This window comes from Amblyomma mixtum, chromosome 5, assembly GCF_055824585.1.
Source record: "Amblyomma mixtum isolate Tamu chromosome 5, ASM5582458v1, whole genome shotgun sequence".
Lineage (NCBI taxonomy): Eukaryota > Metazoa > Arthropoda > Arachnida > Ixodida > Ixodidae > Amblyomma > Amblyomma mixtum.
Window position 1 is genome coordinate 22,675,056 of NC_143016.1, and position 19,028 is coordinate 22,694,083.

The following is a 19,028-nucleotide window of genomic DNA, read 5'->3' on the forward strand; positions in this document are numbered from 1 at the left end:
TCATAATATGCACAGCCACGACCCTGTTGCAAAATACGAGTTCGGTAAGCACTTAAAGCTTGCATTACAAAGTAATGCATAACTATACTGATCACACAGCTTTTTAAAACAGGTTGCAAAGGTAGGAGGGGCTTTAACGAAAGCACAAATAGGAAAACACATTTCAAGCAAAAAACAAACTGTTCCACGGTGCTTGAGCATGATGTTTTGTGAAAACAACAGCATCAATTCTTATTTGTTGCATAGAAATAAGTGACCTCACTAGAGACGCTAGCGAAATTTATATCTGTAGCGGCAGTGTGACACTTTTAGAGCTCCTTTCCTTTGCCTAGTATTGACTCTCACGGCTAAATAAAAAAGCATAGAGAAGAAAGCTGCCGCGAACTTTGAGAAGCGGTTCATAAATGTGAGAAATGCACGTAACATAATCTTTCTAACAACCGTAGAGCTTATTCGTTATTCGCGCCTGCGTCCAGCCCTGCTGACAAATGAGGCTCTGATGCCCAGGGTCTGCGTGGCGAAAGCATATGCAGTGTTGAACAGAATGTTCTATGCCACCTGAACGCTCCACCCCGGTCATCCTAAAGACACTGATAAACAATAGCTGTTCAAGGAGCTGCTACACGTAGTCATTTAAAACTGATAAAGTTATTACACTTCTTAACCGATGCGGCGACCATCCGGGGAAAGTTTGTATTTTAAGCTGGTTCATGTATCTATATGTGATTAAGTTTTCGTATGAATGTATTTTGATGCTATGCGTCCCATTGTCCGGAAAATAGACGTCTGTAGACGTTGACTACTTCTCTGTTCTCCTTTATGGTTTACTGGGTTTAACGCCCCAAAGAGATTCAGGTTATGAGGGGCGCCGTAGTGGAGGGCTCCGGACAATGTCTACCACCTGGGGTTCTTTAACGTGCACTGACATCACACAATACCCGGACTACTAGCATTTCGCCTTCGTCGAAATTTGACCCCAGCGGCCAGGACCCAAGCCACGTCTTTCGGGTCACCAGAGGAGCACCATAACAACTGAGCTACTGTAGCGGCTCCGTTCTCCTTTATATCGTGCTGTCATCGTTATTAACATTCTAGTTGACAATACACCGTCACTCACCGTGGAGTTGTATCTTTCCTTCTGTTTTGTCAAGAGCGTTTTGTGCCATGCAGTGGTATGTGCCGTAGTCTTCTTTCCGTAGATTCTTGATTGTGAGCTTCATGTAGACCTTTAGTAAAGAGTGAAAGGAGCAGTTAGGAGAGACTGGTGCCACTTTATACTAGTCTTCATGGCTCCATAACTAGTTTTTCAGATGCCCATGAAAATAAGCTCTTGCCGCGCTCACTTCCATTAAATGCTTTGGTGCACTATTCAAATGTTACCTAACTCATCTAGATGGAACAACGCACTAGCCCCGTATAATTGAAACCTAGTGTCGATAATGTTTCTAGAAGCATCAGAGTCCTCGCGCAGTAAATTAAATGTAATTAAGCGCAACCCACTCAAAAAGAAAGTGTCAGAAACAACTTTAGTCTGGCAGCATTTATACTAGCACCTTATCGTGCGCATGTTTGCAGTGCCATGCGCATGACATGAATGAACGTGTTACAGCCTTTGTACGTGTAATCATCAGGCTAGAATTCTGAAAGCCACACTTGCTGGCATTATAAACGTCTCACCCGCTTTACTGCAACCTCAATACATACATAAGCTCATTCAAAGATCATAACCTCATGCACACAGAGAACACTCACTTCATAAAAACATAATAACCTTGCTAGTTTTATATCTGACCAGTGTAAAGCCTCTGCGACTCGCGCATTTTAGAGCTCCTTGCAGTGATCAGAGCACCCCGAGTCGCTGTACTGTACCAAAACTCCTCGTATGCTTGAAACGACGTCTTTCCATATCCTCCAGATATGAGCAGGCAAACGCGTCCATCATTTGATTAAAAGGATACCAAGGGGTTTACAGAAAAGAAGTGCCCAAGAATCGTTTTTCCCGCGATCCGAAAAGTAGGGCATATTACTGAAGTTTCCCTAGATGGTTATAGCCTGAGTCATTCTGAAGAACTCATACTAGTTTCTTTCCGCAAAGGTTTCATTTGTAGCAACATAGCGTAGTGGGCGAGTTGGTATTGCATCTTTAAGGAACGAAACAGCGCAACTAAAACGAAGGACCAAGAAAAAGAGAGACACGAACACGCGCTGACTTACAACTGACTGTTTTAATCGGAAAACCACATATAAATATAAACCACATATCTCTAATCGCCGCGTCACAGGCTCACGTCGTCATCGCAAACCACTAACATAAAAAGAAAAGAAAAACCATTGGCGAAAGGTAAGCACCTACAGGCTCCCACGCTTTTCCAACAGATATATCTCGCGTGTTCGTGTCTCTCTTTTTCTTGGTCCTTCGTTTTAGTTGCGCTGTTTCATTCCTTAAAGGTTTCATTACTCGGAATACCTGAATGTCGCCCTAGTGCACTCCGCTAAAATTAGATACATAAAAGAAATGGTCAGAAGCGCGAACTGTTCTCGAGCTTCTTCAGTTGCATACAGAAAACAAAATGAACCATGGTCGAAGGCGAGCCTCAAACCGCCAGTCAAGATTTCGAGGAAAGAATGCATCTTCCTCTCACCTAAGCCTCCCCCTCGACTACTGCGCACTTTGTTTTGCGCAGCCAAGAATCGCGTCTTCCAGCCTTCACTCTCCCTTGGCTCTTCAGTTGCAGTTCCATAACACATGATTTTATATTGAGTGTATCGATCTAGATCACTTTCCCTCTCGAGGCGCAATGTTGGTCAACAGGCGGTAGTCAGTACTTCAATCATCTATGATTAATATAGTCACACATATTTATCAAGAAAGTGCAGACACCGCAGCCACGAGTTTCACTTTGATTTCTAATGAGCACTAGAGTTAATTATAGTTATGACATGTAGCAATCAAGACTGCATTTTTATTATTTTATAATCCTCTCTTAAAACAGCTGGAAACGCTGTCGACATAGTGATCTCACGCCAGTGTGATCTGTACTAGCTTTTGAAGCTTTGACTGCTGTATGCGGGACATTATTTCTCCGCCTGAATGTTTTACATAGCTGCTAAAACTATGCTGCGAAGTTTCTAAGAAAGCCGTGTAGTTTTACTTTGTAGCCGTATGGCTGCGCTTGAGTGGATGCCAATTAATATAAATTCGCTCTCGCGCTACATAAGCTTGTCATTCCGGTTAGCTCAGTTGGTAGAGCGACTGCTCCGGTGAAGCGGTGGTCCCGGGTTTGAACCCCGGACCAGGACGAATTTTCTCAGAAACTTCGAAGTTTCTGAGAAAGCTATACAGCGTTCCTTTGTAGACGTAAGGCTGTGCTTGGGTGGATGCCAATGAATAATTACTCCCTTATTATAATGTTGTACATAACATGACTGAGCTTGTCTAGGGGGAGCCAACTTCTCTCGTGCCTCTTAACTGTTTTTTTTGTCTGTGATTTCAACATCTACTGATGCTGAATATTTCTTCATAATCAGACTCTACCGCACTGACTGTAGGTCCAACTACCTCCACTAAGTTTTGGTTACAACTACTTCAGTACGCTTGGGGTATGGAAGAAAAATCATGTTTAAAAACGAATACTTCCGGCACACTAACAAAACGCGAGAGGCTGTTCCTGCACGTTAACGCGTGTAATAAATACTATGTTGGAAACAAAAAACGGGAAACCAAGGTGCGCTGTTTGCGTCGCTACTGTTCCGAATCCCACTCGGGGATGATTGTTTTTTTTTTTTCTGCTGGATATCATCGATGGCAATGACCCGGTGCTCCGGTTGGCTTTCCGCCAGCCGCTAAAGAAGAAATTGGCGCTCATGCCTGGTCTGGCTGGAAAATTTTTATGTATGCGAAGTTTCGTGTTTGACCACGCTTCGAACAGAGAACATTGTTCAACTGTCGAAAACACTCTTGAAGTTAATAAACAGCTTCTGAAGCGCTTATTTTGTTCGCCCGTGCTAAAGGGCCTTGATACAACATAGCTGCGCTAAAGAGAAAGCAGGGCATGAAGCAGTACGAAAATCGAACACCACATCAAGATATAGGCGGACTGGTCATTTCGATGGCTTGTGGATCAGTGTGGCCATTATCAAAAAAATTCTAGATGCAACACTTCCTTGTCCCTGCGCTCTGCTGGGCTAACTATACCACTTTGTGAGCATCAAGAAAATATGTCGTCGTTATCATCATCATCATCATGTCTAACTACGTAACTGCAAGACAAAAGCCTTCCTATATCTCTCCAATTAGCCCTGTCATGTATCAGCCGTGGCCGCCTTATTCCCGCAAACTTTGGATCCGATCCACGCACCTAACTTTCTCCTGCACCCTGCTGCGCTTGCCTTCACTAGGAATCCAGTCTGTTACCCTTAATGACTAATCGCTACCTTGCCTTGGCGTAACATGCCCAGCCCAAGCCCATTTTTGTACGTGATTCCGATTAAGATGTCATTAATTGGCGTTCGTTTCCTGACACATTATGCTCTCTTCCAGTCTCTTAACTTTACACCAATCATTTTCATTTCCATGGCTCACTGCGTTGTCCTCATTTTAAGCTGAACCCTTTTCGTTAGCTTCAGCGTTTCTGCTCCATAGGTGAGTATCGGTACGGTGCAAGTGTTATATACTTCTCTCTTGAGGAATATTGGTGTACTGCTATTCAAGATCTGAGAATGACTGCCTAATGTGATCCACCCTGTTTTTATTCTTCTAGTTATTTCACTCTCGTGGTCCGGATCTGCGGTCGCTATCTATCCTATGTAGACGTATTACCTGACCACTTTCAGTTCCTCGCTAAGAGTCGTAAACTGCTGCTTCCTTTGGAAAATGTTGAACATTACCTTAGTTTTCTGCATATTAATTCTTAGACCCACCGTTTTGCTTTGACTGTCTAAATCATCGATTATGTTCTGCAAATCACACCTTGAGCGACTTAGAAAAGAAATCTTTTCGGCACTCCAGATTTTCGCGTGATCAGTCAAACTGCCATGCCTTACACGAGGAAATAAGTCTCCCGACACATTGGTGCAGCCATCTTGGATTTCCTGAGAAACATTGGCTGCATTCATCTAGTGGGACAAGCATTGTCAGCTGAGCGGCGATAAAGTTGTTTTTTTTTTCGTTTTGTTAGTACTGCACCTCAATGTTTCGCTCCTATTCATACCTTTAGCCCCGTCCGGGTGATGTAGGCTTCGTGCCTTTTCGGCTTCTTTTGCCTGGATCGGGAGTCGCTGGAGCTAGCCGACGTTATGTTGGTGACCATCGTGTCCAGCCGGTGGGAGCTGCGGAACCAGAAGTTCTCCGAAGGCGGGTGAGCTTCCGTGTGGCACTCCAGGACCACGTTGGAACCAAGCGGTGCGCCCACCACTTGGTTGGGCACCCAGATCATCGGGGTGACTGTCAGAGCCAGTGGAAACAAAATTATTAATCAACTAATGCTAAAATTATAAAATTAGCATCAGTTACGAGGAACTAGGTGTGCATTGTTGCGCGATATTGCTTTTATTTTTATTTATTTTATTTATTTACAAATACTGCAGGCCCTTCTCGGGCCCATGCAGGAGTGGATACAAAGGAGACAATACAGGGGAACAAGTTAGGTACATATATAATACAAAATAAAAATTCATCATCATAGCGGCATCGTGGTGGTAATGATGCCAATTCAGGGAAACTAAAATAAAGGGTTCAGTACGGAAACAAATATAGTTGCAAAAAATACGAAATGAAAATCAGCATCATAGCTTTATCACGGTGGCATTACTGATGAATCAATGCTATTGACATGCTCTATGAATGATTCAACTGAGTTGCAGTTTACAGCTGTCGAGGGTGGTTTGTTCCAGTTAGATATAGCTGCTGGAAACAAAGAATATTTATGAGCATTAATATGGCTTATGGGTTGATGAAGTGCTTTCTCATGGTTAGTTCTCGAAGAGTGACGAAATGGTTCCTGGAGGTATGTTTCTCTTGATATGTTCAAATCACCATGATAAAGTAAGAACAGAAATTTTAGTCTTGATGTTGTTCTACGCTGTGCCAAGCTGTGAAGATCTGCTTTGGGAAGTAGGTGAGATACGCTGGAATGTCTGGAAAAGCTTGAGTATACAAAGCGCACTGCTAAGTTTTGAATGCGTTCTAGTTTTCCTATCAAATATTGCTGATGTGGACTCCAGATAACTGCACTAAGTCCTGTGTTGGCTCAGCTACTAACCGTTGCTAAGGGGATGGTATCGCTGCTGGGCACGCATCTTTTGTGCAGGTGTGAAAAATACGCAACTGCCGAGGACTTCTTTTTACAGCCTCGGTGAGGCAGCCCCGTACCTGACCGAATTTTTACAAATGTAGTTAATGTGTAAATGTAGCGAAGGTAGGGGTTGCATTTTTGAAAGTGTTTGTCTGCGTATAGTACGTTTGCCCCTTAATTCCAAATAGCTGCTAATTTGGGATTTCAGAGCTGACAGCTAGTAAACAATGTGTTGCCGGCTTTAGTACCAAAGGCGATTCTTGCAGAATATGGCTACTGATGGAGCATCTAAAAATTGAATCAACTTTAATAAGTCCTCAATGCCTATCCCGCGATATCATTGAAGTAGTAAAGGCATTAGATATCATCCTACACTATAAGATGAATTCATTTACTGACCACATTACACTTCGCATCACGTGGGTCATCGTCATTGAGTTGTAATTCTTTTAAAGAAAACGTTCTCTTTAGTCCATTCCTTTTTATCTAATAAATTTAGCGAACGGCCATAATTTTCTCAGTGAAAGCGTGTTCGTTTCAGACTAAAGTTTTTTTGCGAAATTCTAGGTAAACAGGAACAATCTTACACGTGCAAATAGTTATTTGATATCATTGTCTTCATATTTCCTCTTTCTTTTTTATTCACTATTCCACGCATTGCTTGTCCGGTTGAAGGAGAAATAAATAAATATCCAATTGTTAGTAAAAAAGGACAGATCGAAAAAAAAAATACATAGCATTTAGTCGGTTAAGTTCAAAAACGCAATCCGTGTGTCCTTTCATTTCAGTGTTAGTCATTCTGTAAAAACCGCTGCCTCTTGAATGTGCGAGAGCTGGTTGGCCACTTTGTTGTACTAGTGTAAAAATCAACGCACTATGAAGCACAAGTTTACGAGCTGACTATTTGAACCTTGGTCCGGCAATACCATTCAGCTTAACGCTTATTACGAGGCAGTATCGAAGACAACACCTCGGGCCAGTAATAGGTGTCTGTCAAGACTCGGGGGTGCCTCGGATCAGAATAATGCACTGCATAAATGAAATAATAGCTGCTTTAGTTTTAAGAGTTTACAGTAGGTTGCATATGCCTATGCTGTCAGCGAAATAGCTAACCGTGTCTTCGAGAGTAATGCAAATGCCAAGGAAGGTAAATAAAGGCTTTTTATCTTGAGGTAGAAACGGCGTGTTTCGTACCTTCAATGAAAAAAAAAAACATATAGAAGTTGAATTTTAAACTTTTTGACTTGCCCAAATTTCCACCCTGGTGAATAAACTTGTTTCCCTTTTCTGTTATATCCTTTGTGTTCGATGTAACAATTCAAGAACTTGTGAAGTTCAGTATTGGACTTATGCACAGTTTGGTTACGCGAACTGAGTGTGTTAGATCTCCAACCACACTAATGTCTCAGAAGCCCTTTGATGTGTTAGTTAAAGTTTCCTTTTATCCTAATTCAATTATATGTAAGCAATTCCCAAGACAGGCCAAAATCTCTCGTTCCAAATTTAACTTAACTCCTATATTTTTAATGCATTGTTTCGATTTATCGAGTCCACAGGCGTCCATACTTACAGGTAACTTCGAGAAATATGCGGCGGCTGATGGAAGGCGGCACGCCGTTGGAAGCGAGGCAGAGGTAAGCGCCCATGTGGGAGCGCGATACCCGCTTGAAGTACAGCTCCTGCCCTCTGTACACCGTCACTGCAACGTCAGAAAACAGACGCGTGAGCAGATGTGAACCCGCAGCGAATAGCGACAGTGGGGTTCTGCGTACTGTTCTCTCCATCTCTGTGCATAAGAAAATATCCTTGCGCTTAAGCTCACCACTAAAGATCATTAACAAAATACCTATCTACTATCCAAGTACAACCCGATCTACTATCCCAACTATCCCATTTGAGCACAGAACAGTCTTTGATGCCAAGGGTATACACAATGGAGCATAACCCCAGGTGGTCGAAATTTCCGGAGCCCTTCACTACGGCGTCTCTCATAGCCTCAGTCACCTTGGGACGTTAAACCCCCATAAACCAAACCATAAATATATCGTGTTTCTTGCATATCGTATCAACGCAATGCAAGGGATGCCACGATATATTCAGTAGCTGTATTCTAGAACCTTTTAAACAGCTAAACGCAAGTTAAGTGCAGACTCTGAAGTTGCTTTGGTTCCAAGCACCTTCCTGTAGTTCCCTGGTCATTCGCTGGGAAGGAAAGGTGCTCAAAATCGCTTTAGCATGGCATGGATATATATAATGACTAGCGGCAGGACATAGATGAAGTTATCCTTATTCAAAAATCACGCAGTGATTGAAAATTCAAATTCGTCCACTTTCACGTTTTTAAAACTTTTTGTGGTTAAAGTACAAAAATAGTGATATGAAACACGAAAGGGTCACACTGCCCGCAATAGCGCAGGATCTGCACTACGTGTCAAGTAAAGCAATATCCGGATTCTTGTGCCGAAATTCTCAAAAAGAAATGTCCTGCTCGATGCTGTTCTTGGGTGAAGAACAGGCATCTGACGTCGCGGAAGGTGCTTTGTAACCACCACGCTTTACAAATCTCTCAAGCCGGACACAGAACACAGGGGATAAGTGATGAATGGAAACAAAGGATAGGCCCAGCGAGGAAAAGAGCGGAGAATAAAGAGCGCAAAGGGGAAAGAGCACACGGTTGTTCTCGCTTCGGGGCCTTCCGCGAAAACTGCCGGGCGTGGGCAGCCTAATGGGTGCCAGGCGAAATGGCAGCTGCGGGTTGGTTTGTTCCCGGGGTCGCGGCGGCGAAACGAAAACCACCGGTCAGCGGTCGGCGCCGCAATATAACTTGCGCTCAAACGGCACTAAAACGTATCGCGCCTGCCCCACAATCAGCGGAGCCCATTACTCTTCATTAAAGGCCTATCGTCCGAACAGGGCGCCAAGATATAAAAGGCGCCCGCGGGCGAGTGAACGGGGCGCGCGAAGAGCATCCTTGACCAGCGGCCCTGGTCGACCAGAGGGCGTCTCTTATTCCGGACACGTCCCGGCTTTGCTCCGGGTCGGCCCGACGCCGCTGCGGGCCGAGATCCAGCGAGCTTCCTCCATCTCGGGGGGGGGTCTCCCGTCTCTACTATATTGCGGGGTCGAGCCACGCGCTCCGAGCGTTGATGAAGATTTGTTCGCCACCGGCACATTCGTCACGCCTTCCGTTCGTTGCACCGGCCGTGGGATAGTCTTTGACAAACGGTCATTGTCGGCGAAAACACACAAAAAATGTAACTTCATTTCTGGGCCAGGTGCTTGCACTTCTTGCCTCGATTTTACATTTTTTCCCTCGCCTCTTTTTTTTTTTTTTTTGCTTTTGTTACCTCCGGCTAACGACTGTCACAGCTTCAAAATTGAGTTCGCGAACAACGTCGATGTCGAAACGTTTAAAATGAGTGAAAAGAGAGTTGCGAGAACATCGCTGTCAAGTGAAGCCAGCGCCCTAGTCGGAGGTGGCGCAATATCTTGGCATTTACAATTTTTCATTCCAGGCTACACACAAAATGAAGCGTGTTTCCTTGGCAACATCTGTTGTAGGGCATGGCGGAGAGCCCTTAATAAGCTGCAGGTTTTGTTCACACGGCTAGAAGAAGGTTAACTCTCCGCAGAACTGTTCCCATCAACAAAGCCAGCCACTAGTCTGTGAAAGAGTATCATCTCTGATGAGAACCCTTTTTTAATGAACCCTTGGCCAATGTAGCACAGCTGCCGCAGCCTATCAGCACGATGAAACAGTTCATCGCAAGTTTGCTCTCCCTGTGCCTGCAGGCTATTGCCCACGGGCCGCAAGTGGTGTCACGTTTATTTTGAAACCAGTGGCACTTTCCTGTTATTCTTACCAGTGCATTTTCAAGCAGGTGCTGCCTAAGGGCTGTAAAGCACAAACTCTTAATTCTGTTGCGCTAACTGATTCACTGCGAGTTCCTGAAGCTGATCACTGCCTAAGCATTCTTCAAGAAATAAGTTATATGGAACAGGCACGGTGTTGAATTGGTACAAACACGTAGAAGAGATGCACTCGGCGCTGACAGGCAGACATCCTTGTCCTTATTTTGGTTCTATCGGCTACTTTTGCCTCCAGCCTAAAGCGATAAAAAAAAAAACAAATGCTCCACGTTGACGTGATTGCTCCGAAGTCTGATTTCGAAGAATAGCGGGCTAAATGGCATTTCTGTTGCACTTGTGACAGACCTAACACGCGACAAAATCAGCCATCGGGATAGACAACTTCAGGAGCATCAAGCTTCAAAAACACAAAATGAAGGAAAGTATGCCATAATATTGCCACGTATCATTGTAGTGTTTGTTCGTTCACGCTCAAGGATGCAGGAAAGGGCTGTTATCATTTTTGTTCCTGACGCGAGAAGCGACCGGACTTATCTCGATTGTTCACAGCCATGAACAGCTGCATCTACGTGTTTCTAGATTACTCTAGATGATCTCGACCTGTTATCTCGAAGTTTCCTTGCTGGCTTTAAATTGAACGATGCCGCGAGCAGCGGGCATTCGTAGTTCGACGACCGACGAGCACGCTTGTTGCTTACGCCGCCGCCGAGTGATTCAGTTCTTTTCTGGGCGCAAGTCCACCCAAATAAAGAGCTTCATTTGCAAGTCTTTCTGGTGTCTTCCTGACCACTGGACTGCCGTCACTACAACGTGACATCTGGTGGAGGTGCTGGGTAGCCTTTCATGTTCCGGACACCCCCTACAAGTCGTGACGCCAGCCCTCTGAGTCATTCACCGCAAGACCTGACTCCAGTCCGCCGCGCAAGCCGACGTCTGCTAGGGGACGCACCTGAGTTCGGGACTCTGCCAGACCCTACCCGGAAGCGAAAGCCAGCAGCAACGTCCACCATGAGCTTGCCCCAGACGACGACTCCAATCATTCTGCAGCAGCCCCGGGTGCCACCAACCTTCGACGCTTCGCCTGGCGCCGACCCCGAAGAATGGCTGGAGCAGTTCGACCGTGTGGCTGTCTTTAACAACTGGGACGATGCCATGAAATTTAGGTACGTCTTCTTTGCCCTGGAGGGACCAGCAAGAGTCTGGTTTGAGAATGAGGAAGCCAGCCTCGCGAATTGGGAAACCTTCAAAGATCAGCTTCTCAAGACTTTCACAAACGTCGTGAGAAAGGAGAGAGCCCAGCAGCTGCTACAGTCTCGCATACAACACCCAAACGAGACCGTTGCAGTGTACACTGAGGAGATGAAGCGTCTCTTCCGGCGTGCCGACTCGAACATGAAGGAAGAAGAAAAGGTCAAGCTGCTTATGCGAGGAGTTAAAGAACAACTCTTTGCCGGCCTCGTACGGAACCCACCGAAAACCGTGGCGGAATTCATAGAAGAGGCCTCCACGATGGAAAAAACACTTGACGCCCGAGCCCGCCAATATGAGCGCCAGAAGCGCGTTTTTTCAGCAAACTGCCTGGAGGCCGCTAACAACGATAACCTGCGGGAGGTTATACGCCAAGTAGTACGAGAAGAGCTCCGACGATTGCTGCCAAATGGAACGCAGCCGCAGGTTGCATCACTTACTGACGTAATCCGGGACGAAGTTCAACAGGCCTTGGGTGTGACGCCGACACCCACGCAGCCTCTGCAGCCCCCAGCCATGACTTACGCCGCAGCTGTGCGCAGTCCTGCACCTCGACGACGGGACCCAAGCCCCTATCGCCCTCAGCCAGCTGCGTTGGACCGCCGCCCACTCGCCCCAACCCGCCCGTCCTACGAGCGACGCGCGCAGCCGAGGAAATGCGACGAGTGGAGAACTCCCGACCAGCGCCGCCCACTATGCTTCCACTGTGGAGAAGCCGGTCACGTCCTCCGGCACTGCCCATACAGAAGACTGGGCATCCGAGGGTTCTCTTACGACGCTCCACGACCCCGACCCGGCCAGCGACCAGCCGAAATCGAGGAGTTTTTACGTCGGGAAGAATACTCATCGCCGAGCCGCCTATCAGGTTCCCCGTCGCCATCGTCCCAGCGCTTTGTATCTCCTAGCCGAGGTTACGCCGTGCGTGGACGCTCCCCCAGCCCCCGAAGGTTAAACTAAATAAAGCAGCCTCTGGAGGTGAGGTTGCTTCTAAGCGCAATGACAAAGATCCTCCATCGACGAGTACTCAAGACCATGCCTCAACTACGACGACGACACCGACGACGACGACGCGGCCAGACTTGAAGCTTTTACCGCTGCCCAGTGAAGTAACGTCGCAGTACGCCCACCGCAGCCTCACTACTCGACGAAGCCGAGATCGGACACCGAAGACAACGTACAATACGAGAACGCGAACAAGTGACCTAGAAGTTACGGTCGACGGTCACGCGGTTACTGCCTTGGTGGACACGGGAGCTGACTACTCTGTCATGAGTGGCCCACTCGCTGTCCGACTCAGGAAGGTAACAACAACCTGGGATGGCCCGCTGATCCGCACCGCAGGTGGCAACCTGATTACGCCGTCAGGACGCTGCACCGCGAGAGTTACTGTAAATGGGAGAACCTATGCGACAACCTTCCTGATCCTACAGCAATGCTCGAGAGAGGTGATTTTGGGAATGGACTTCCTGAACGAACATCGGGCGATCATCGACCTTCGATCTAAGTCGATCAAGCTTTCCACGGAAAAAGCCATACCTGTTGTGACGGGCGCGACTCATCACGTTGCCTTAAACGTCCTCGATGAAGCATTGAGCGTGCCGCCCCGATCAAGTGTTCTCGTCGGCATAGGTACAGGAGACATCGAAAATGGCGAAGGCGTTATCGAGGGGAACACCCAGTTACTCCTGGATCGAGGATTGGGCGTCGCGAGGGGAGTCGCCGAAATCCGAAATGGCCAAGCCCAGGTGTTGCTAACCAACTTCACGGAAGAATACCGGCATCTAAACAAAGGTACGACGATCGCTTTCCTCGACGAGCTGGCAGACATCAGAGACGTATTTGCCCTACCCGACCAACCCGCAGAACCATCTGACCAAGGCCATCAACCCACGTTCAACATCAACCCGGCATTACCCCGGAGCAGACAAGACCAAATACGCAGTCTTCTTCAAAGGTACACCGATTGCTTCTCATCAGCATCGAATGTGCGACGAACCCGGCTTGCCAAGCACCGCATTGTCACAGACGAACACGCGCGACCACTGCGACAGAGCCCCTACCGCGTATCGCCACTAGAACGCCAAGCTATCCGCAAGCAAGTTGAGGAAATGCTTCGTGACGACGTCATACAGCCATCGAGGAGCCCCTGGGCAGCACCGGTCGTCCTAGTGAAAAAGAAAGACGGCACCCTTAGCTTTTGCGTCGATTACCGCCGCCTGAACAACATTACGAAGAAGGATGTCTACCCCCTCCCCCGCATCGACGATACACTGGACCGGCTGTTCAACGCTAAGTACTTCTCATCGATGGACCTGAAGAGCGGCTACTGGCAAATTGAGGTCGACGAAAAAGATCGCGAGAAGACTGCGTTCATCACGCCAGACGGACTCTTCGAGTTCAAGGTGATGCCATTCGGCCTCTGCTCTGCCCCAGCGACGTTCCAGCGAGTAATGGATACGGTGCTCGCAGGCTTCAAGTGGCAGATTTGCCTAGTCTACTTAGATGACGTTGTTGTCTTCTCCTCAAGCTTTGAAGACCACCTCAGAAGGCTTCGGATAGTGCTGGAAACGATCAAGTCTTCAGGCCTGACACTGAAACCAGAGAAGTGCCACTTCGCCTACGAGGAGCTGCTGTCCCTTGGTCACGTCGTAAGCAAGGATGGAGTTCGCCCAGACCCCCAGAAGACGGCTGCGATCGCAGAGTTTCCACAGCCTAATGACAAGAAGGCTATACGCAGATTCCTTGGATTGTGCGCTTATTACCGACGATTCGTCAAGAACTTTTCGCGCATCGCTGAACCTTTGACTCAACTTACCAAGGCTGACGTGCCTTTTAAATTGGAAAGGCCACAAGAGGAAGCTTTCAACGAGCTGAAGCGCCGCTTACAGTCCCCTCCTGTGCTCGGGCACTTTGATGAAAACGCCGAAACCGAAGTTCATACCGATGCAAGCGGGGTGGGCTTAGGAGCGGTCCTCGTTCAGAAAAATGGCAGTCAGGAGAAAGTTATCGCGTACGCTAGCCGTTCACTGTCGAGAGCCGAAGCCAACTATTCGACGACAGAGAAAGAATGTCTCGCCATTATTTGGGCCACGTCCAAATTTCGCCCCTACCTATACGGACGACCATTCAAGGTTGTGAGCGATCACCATGCTCTGTGCTGGCTGGCCAATTTGAAAAATCTCTCCGGCCGCCTTGCTCGTTGGAGCCTGCGTCTTCAAGAATTCGACATAACTGTAGTCTACAAATCTGGCCGCAAGCATTCCGATGCAGACTGCTTCTCACGAGCTCCTGTCGACGCAGCACCCGAAGAGGAAGACGACGACGCTTTCTTAGGAATCCCCCGCCGTGGGTATGTGCCATTCAGCCCGAGGACATCATCATCATCATCACCGGTAAGCGCCAGCAGTTTCGCGCAGCAGCAGCACTCGGATCCTGACTTGCAAAGCCTAGTTGATTATCTGAAAGGCAAGACCGCATCGCCTCCCCGAGGGTTCAAGCGGCAACTGTCGTTCTTCGTCCTTCACAATAATGTCCTCCTGAAGAAGAACTTCGCGCCGAACAGGACAGTGCATCTTCTTGTCGTGCCCAAAAATCTCAGGCAAGAAATTATGCACGCATGTCATGATGAGCCGACTGCAGGACATCTCGGGATTGCTCGCACGTTGCACCGCATCCAGGAGAAGTACTATTGGCCACGGCTAGCTACCGACGTTTCCCATTACGTGAAAACGTGCCGTGAGTGTCAGCGACGCAAAACGCCTCCGACTAGACCAGCCGGACTCCTGAAACCCATACCACCGCCAACTAAGCCCTTTCAGAAAATAGGGATGGACCTCCTCGGCCCCTTTCCGACCTCTTCATCAGGAAACAAGTGGATCATCGTGGCCACCGACTACATGGCCCGCTACGCCGAAGCAAAAGCGTTGCCTAGTGGTACCGCAACAGAAGTCGCAAAATTTTTTGTCGAACAAATTCTCCTGCGACACGGCGCCCCGGAAGTGCTCATCACAGACAGAGGAACGGCGTTTACAGCGGAGCTGACGCAAGCCATTTTAAACTACAGCCAGACAAGCCATCGGAGGACCACTGCCTATCATCCACAAACCAACGGACTCACAGAGCGTCTGAACAAGACCATCGCAGACATGCTCTCCATGTACATCGACGCCGAACACAAGACGTGGGACTCCATTCTGCCCTACGTGATCTTCGCTTATAATACTGCCGTCCAGGAGACAACCAGGTTTACCCCATTCCAGCTGGTATACGGCAGGAAGCCCACGACAACACTCGACGCAATGCTCCCGCACGTTTCCGACGAAGACAACCTCGACGTCGCCGCCTACCTACATCGCGCCGAGGAAGCCCGAAGACTTGCGCGGCTTCGCATTCAAGACCACCAGCACACCGACGCCCGACGCTACAATCTGCGCCGACGAGACACGCATTACAAGCCAGGTGATCGGGTTTGGATATGGACGCCAGTTCGCCGCCGTGGATTGAGCGAAAAGTTGCTGCGACGCTACTTTGGCCCGTACAGGGTTCTCCGTCGGATCGGTGACCTCGACTATGAAGTCATCCCCAACGCCACGACAGCATCTCAGCGACGCCGCCCACGCCCGGAAGTCGTACATGTCGTACGCCTGAAGCCATATTATGAACGCTAAAGCACTCGAAGTTTCATTTTCCGTGTTTATTTTCATTTTAAAGCACCGAGACGATGCTTCTTTGGAAGGGGGGTAATGCCACGTATCATTGTAGTGTTTGTTCGTTCACGCTCAAGGCTGCAGGAAAGGGCTGTTATCATTTTTGTTCCTGACGCGAGAAGCGACCGGACTTATCTCGATTGTTCACAGCCATGAACAGCTGCATCTACGTGTTTCTAGATTACTCTAGATGATCTCGACCTGTTATCTCGAAGTTTCCTTGCTGGCTTTAAATTGAACGATGCCGCGAGCAGCGGGCATTCGTAGTTCGACGACCGACGACCGACGAGCACGCTTGTTCCTTACGCCGCCGCCGAGTGATTCAGTTCTTTTCTGGGCGCAAGTCTTTCTGGTGTCTTCCTGACCGCTGGACTGCCGTCACTACAACGTGACAATATTCATCTTATAACAAAGTGCAATCATTGCATCACAATTTGGAAACGGAATGCCCTCTATGAAGGTTTATTTCCAAGTGTATGGAAGTTTTACGCTGCTTTAATTGGAGCTTCCACGTACAAGCTTACTGCTTCTCGAAACCGCATGTGATCATACTCAACAATTCTGGACGAACGAAATTTTGAGCGGGAAACCTTTGATGAAAGCAGTTTTTTTTTTTTTCATATAATGGAAGATTTCACTATAGCAATCAACGTATCCACAGATCACCCGACGGCAGTCTTGAATTTTTTTTTTCTATTAACGATTTTGCTATCGTCAAAAGCGTTCCCCATTCGTTTTCTATGGCAGTCTTAACTGTTCGATACGGTCGATAGAAGCACTTTGAAAGAGTTATTTGGCTGCATATCAGAAGAATAAACCATTACCTTCAATATTTCCCTAACAGTGTCTTATAATTTTTCAAATTTCGAAATTTTTGCCCCAGAATGTTGACGGGAAACTTTTAAACCTTAATGTCACGGTTGTTAGAAATGCCAGTCATAAGACATGAGTTCGAAGTTCCGTGGTGTCATCTTTCATACGTGAAAAAGAGGACAAATTTTCGATGTATAACGATTTAATGTATAGCAATTTTTAATACATAACTGAAAAACATGCGCAGTATGCAGCGTCGCGCGATGAAGGATGAAGGAAGAGGATAAAAGCACAAGTATAAGGCAGCGGAAGCAAAACTGCGAACGACACTCACTCCTTGTCATTAAAATACAAATTTGTGCTGGCTGTGGAATTTCCGCAAAGCCCGTGCCTGACGCATGCAGCAAGCAGAAAGATGGGCGCGCATTCTGTCTGTTGGCTCAGCACGTGTGGCGCCGAGCAAAGCAACTGCAGTGGGAACAAACGGGCAGTTGGACCTTGATATTTGCCGCCATGTTTACGTCCGCACTTTGCAGCCTCCCGACGAAACTCGTGTCAAATTACTCAGCAAAAGCATTACAGCGTCTCAAGAGATGTTCGCCTGTCTTCCTCGTCTCTCGTCGGCGCTTTTGAAATGCAGCAAGAGCACGCTGCCGTCACGACTCCAGAGTCAATTAAGTTTTTTCTTTCCCTTATTTTACGACATTATGTCTGTTCCCCATTGCACTGATTGCAGCAGTACTCGCGTCTTCCCGAAACCCCACACCGGTGCAGTGTGCAAGACATTTTTATCTCCTCATGTTTTTCTTTTTTTTTTTCAAACTTCTATTATAGTATTGCAAAACATGCACGGAAGACTGCTTACCTCCCCCGCACGATATACAATTTAGGGCCGAATTCCTCAAACGAATCCCCTTCGCGCAAATGGTAAAAAACTTCGTCGCTAGTTTCGAATACGTGGTGGGAGAGAAATAAATCACTGCGAAACGATGAACAGAAGTGTAAAAACGAACGAGTGGACGAACCAAACGTGGCTGGCGATGCAAAAGTGTGGAAAAAAAAAAGAATGAAAAAAGCGAACTGCGGCCCCCGTTTGTTTCGGATCGCTACGGCCAGAAAAAAAAAAGCCAAACAAGAAGGGAGCTAGACACATGCAATAAGTAAAAGAATATATAGCAAAAATAATCGGTCGGGGGAAGCGTCGAATCAAAAGCTATGTTGGAATCAGCGTACGAGGACGTTTCCACTCGAACTGTTCCGAGTGGGACGTCTTGCCCGGCGAATCCAATAAAATGACGTGATGACGGACACGTTCCTCTTCATTTCTGTCTCGTTTGAAACGTTTTCTTTGTACATCAGAGCCCTAGCGGTGATTTCTTTTTCCCACCCTCCGTCTTCCCTTCTTACTGCACTCATCCCGCTCCCCCTCATCCTTGCTGTTTTTGCGTCGCCGCCTCCGCGCTATCCTCCCCCTTATCTCCCCCCCCCCCCGCCCCCCACCCGCCTCTTACTTGCTCCCATCCACTTCTCTTTAGTATCTTCTTCCCTTACGCCGCTTCTTTGGTTCCTGTTTCGCTTCCGGTTGAACTATGTCTTCCGTCTCTTCGCATCATCGGCGACACCGTCATAGGCCTCGCTCGTCTACTGGCGCGCTTAGGGCATTTCTGTTTTGTCTTTCCACGCCATCTTTGATCCTTAACTCGCCACTTAGCAGTTTAAATCTTGGCGCCTTTATATGTTCGCTTGTTGCATCTTTCCATGCGACAGTACGTGCCCTTAACGCATACGTGCACCCGCAAGTCCCTTCGTTTCGAACAGCTTCCCATCCTTCACACGCCCGTCTTCCCCTCGAAGAGCATGGATGGAAGAAAAGAAATAAGTGTGCAATACGAGCTTGACGTAAAACGGCACCCCCGTAGTTTCTTTTTGGTCGGATGTCCAGGAGGAATCCTGGCAAGTTTTATGAAAATGCCAGCTGTCAAAGGGGAGGATCTGGAATATAGCCGGCAGTCATACAAGGGCCAATCGATTGGAGGTCTGCTTTATGAGCTTCGCTTTTGTCGATAAGTTACGTTTTTCGGAGCACTTCGAACACTTT

At 47.5% G+C, this 19,028-nt stretch overlaps 1 protein-coding gene across 1 annotated transcript in view; it reads right to left on the minus strand.

The window, feature by feature from the left end:
- Nucleotides 1-19,028, minus strand: part of LOC149341530 (uncharacterized) — a 162,653-nt gene that overhangs the window by 30,842 nt on the left and 112,783 nt on the right. Inside the window, exons 8-10 of the mRNA XM_089543630.1 lie at nt 7,864-7,992; nt 5,211-5,443; nt 1,118-1,226 (exon numbers count right to left, since the gene is read on the minus strand). Coding sequence (XP_089399756.1) covers nt 1,118-1,226; nt 5,211-5,443; nt 7,864-7,992 — 471 coding nt within the window. The remainder of the gene's footprint in view (nt 1-1,117; nt 1,227-5,210; nt 5,444-7,863; nt 7,993-19,028) is intronic.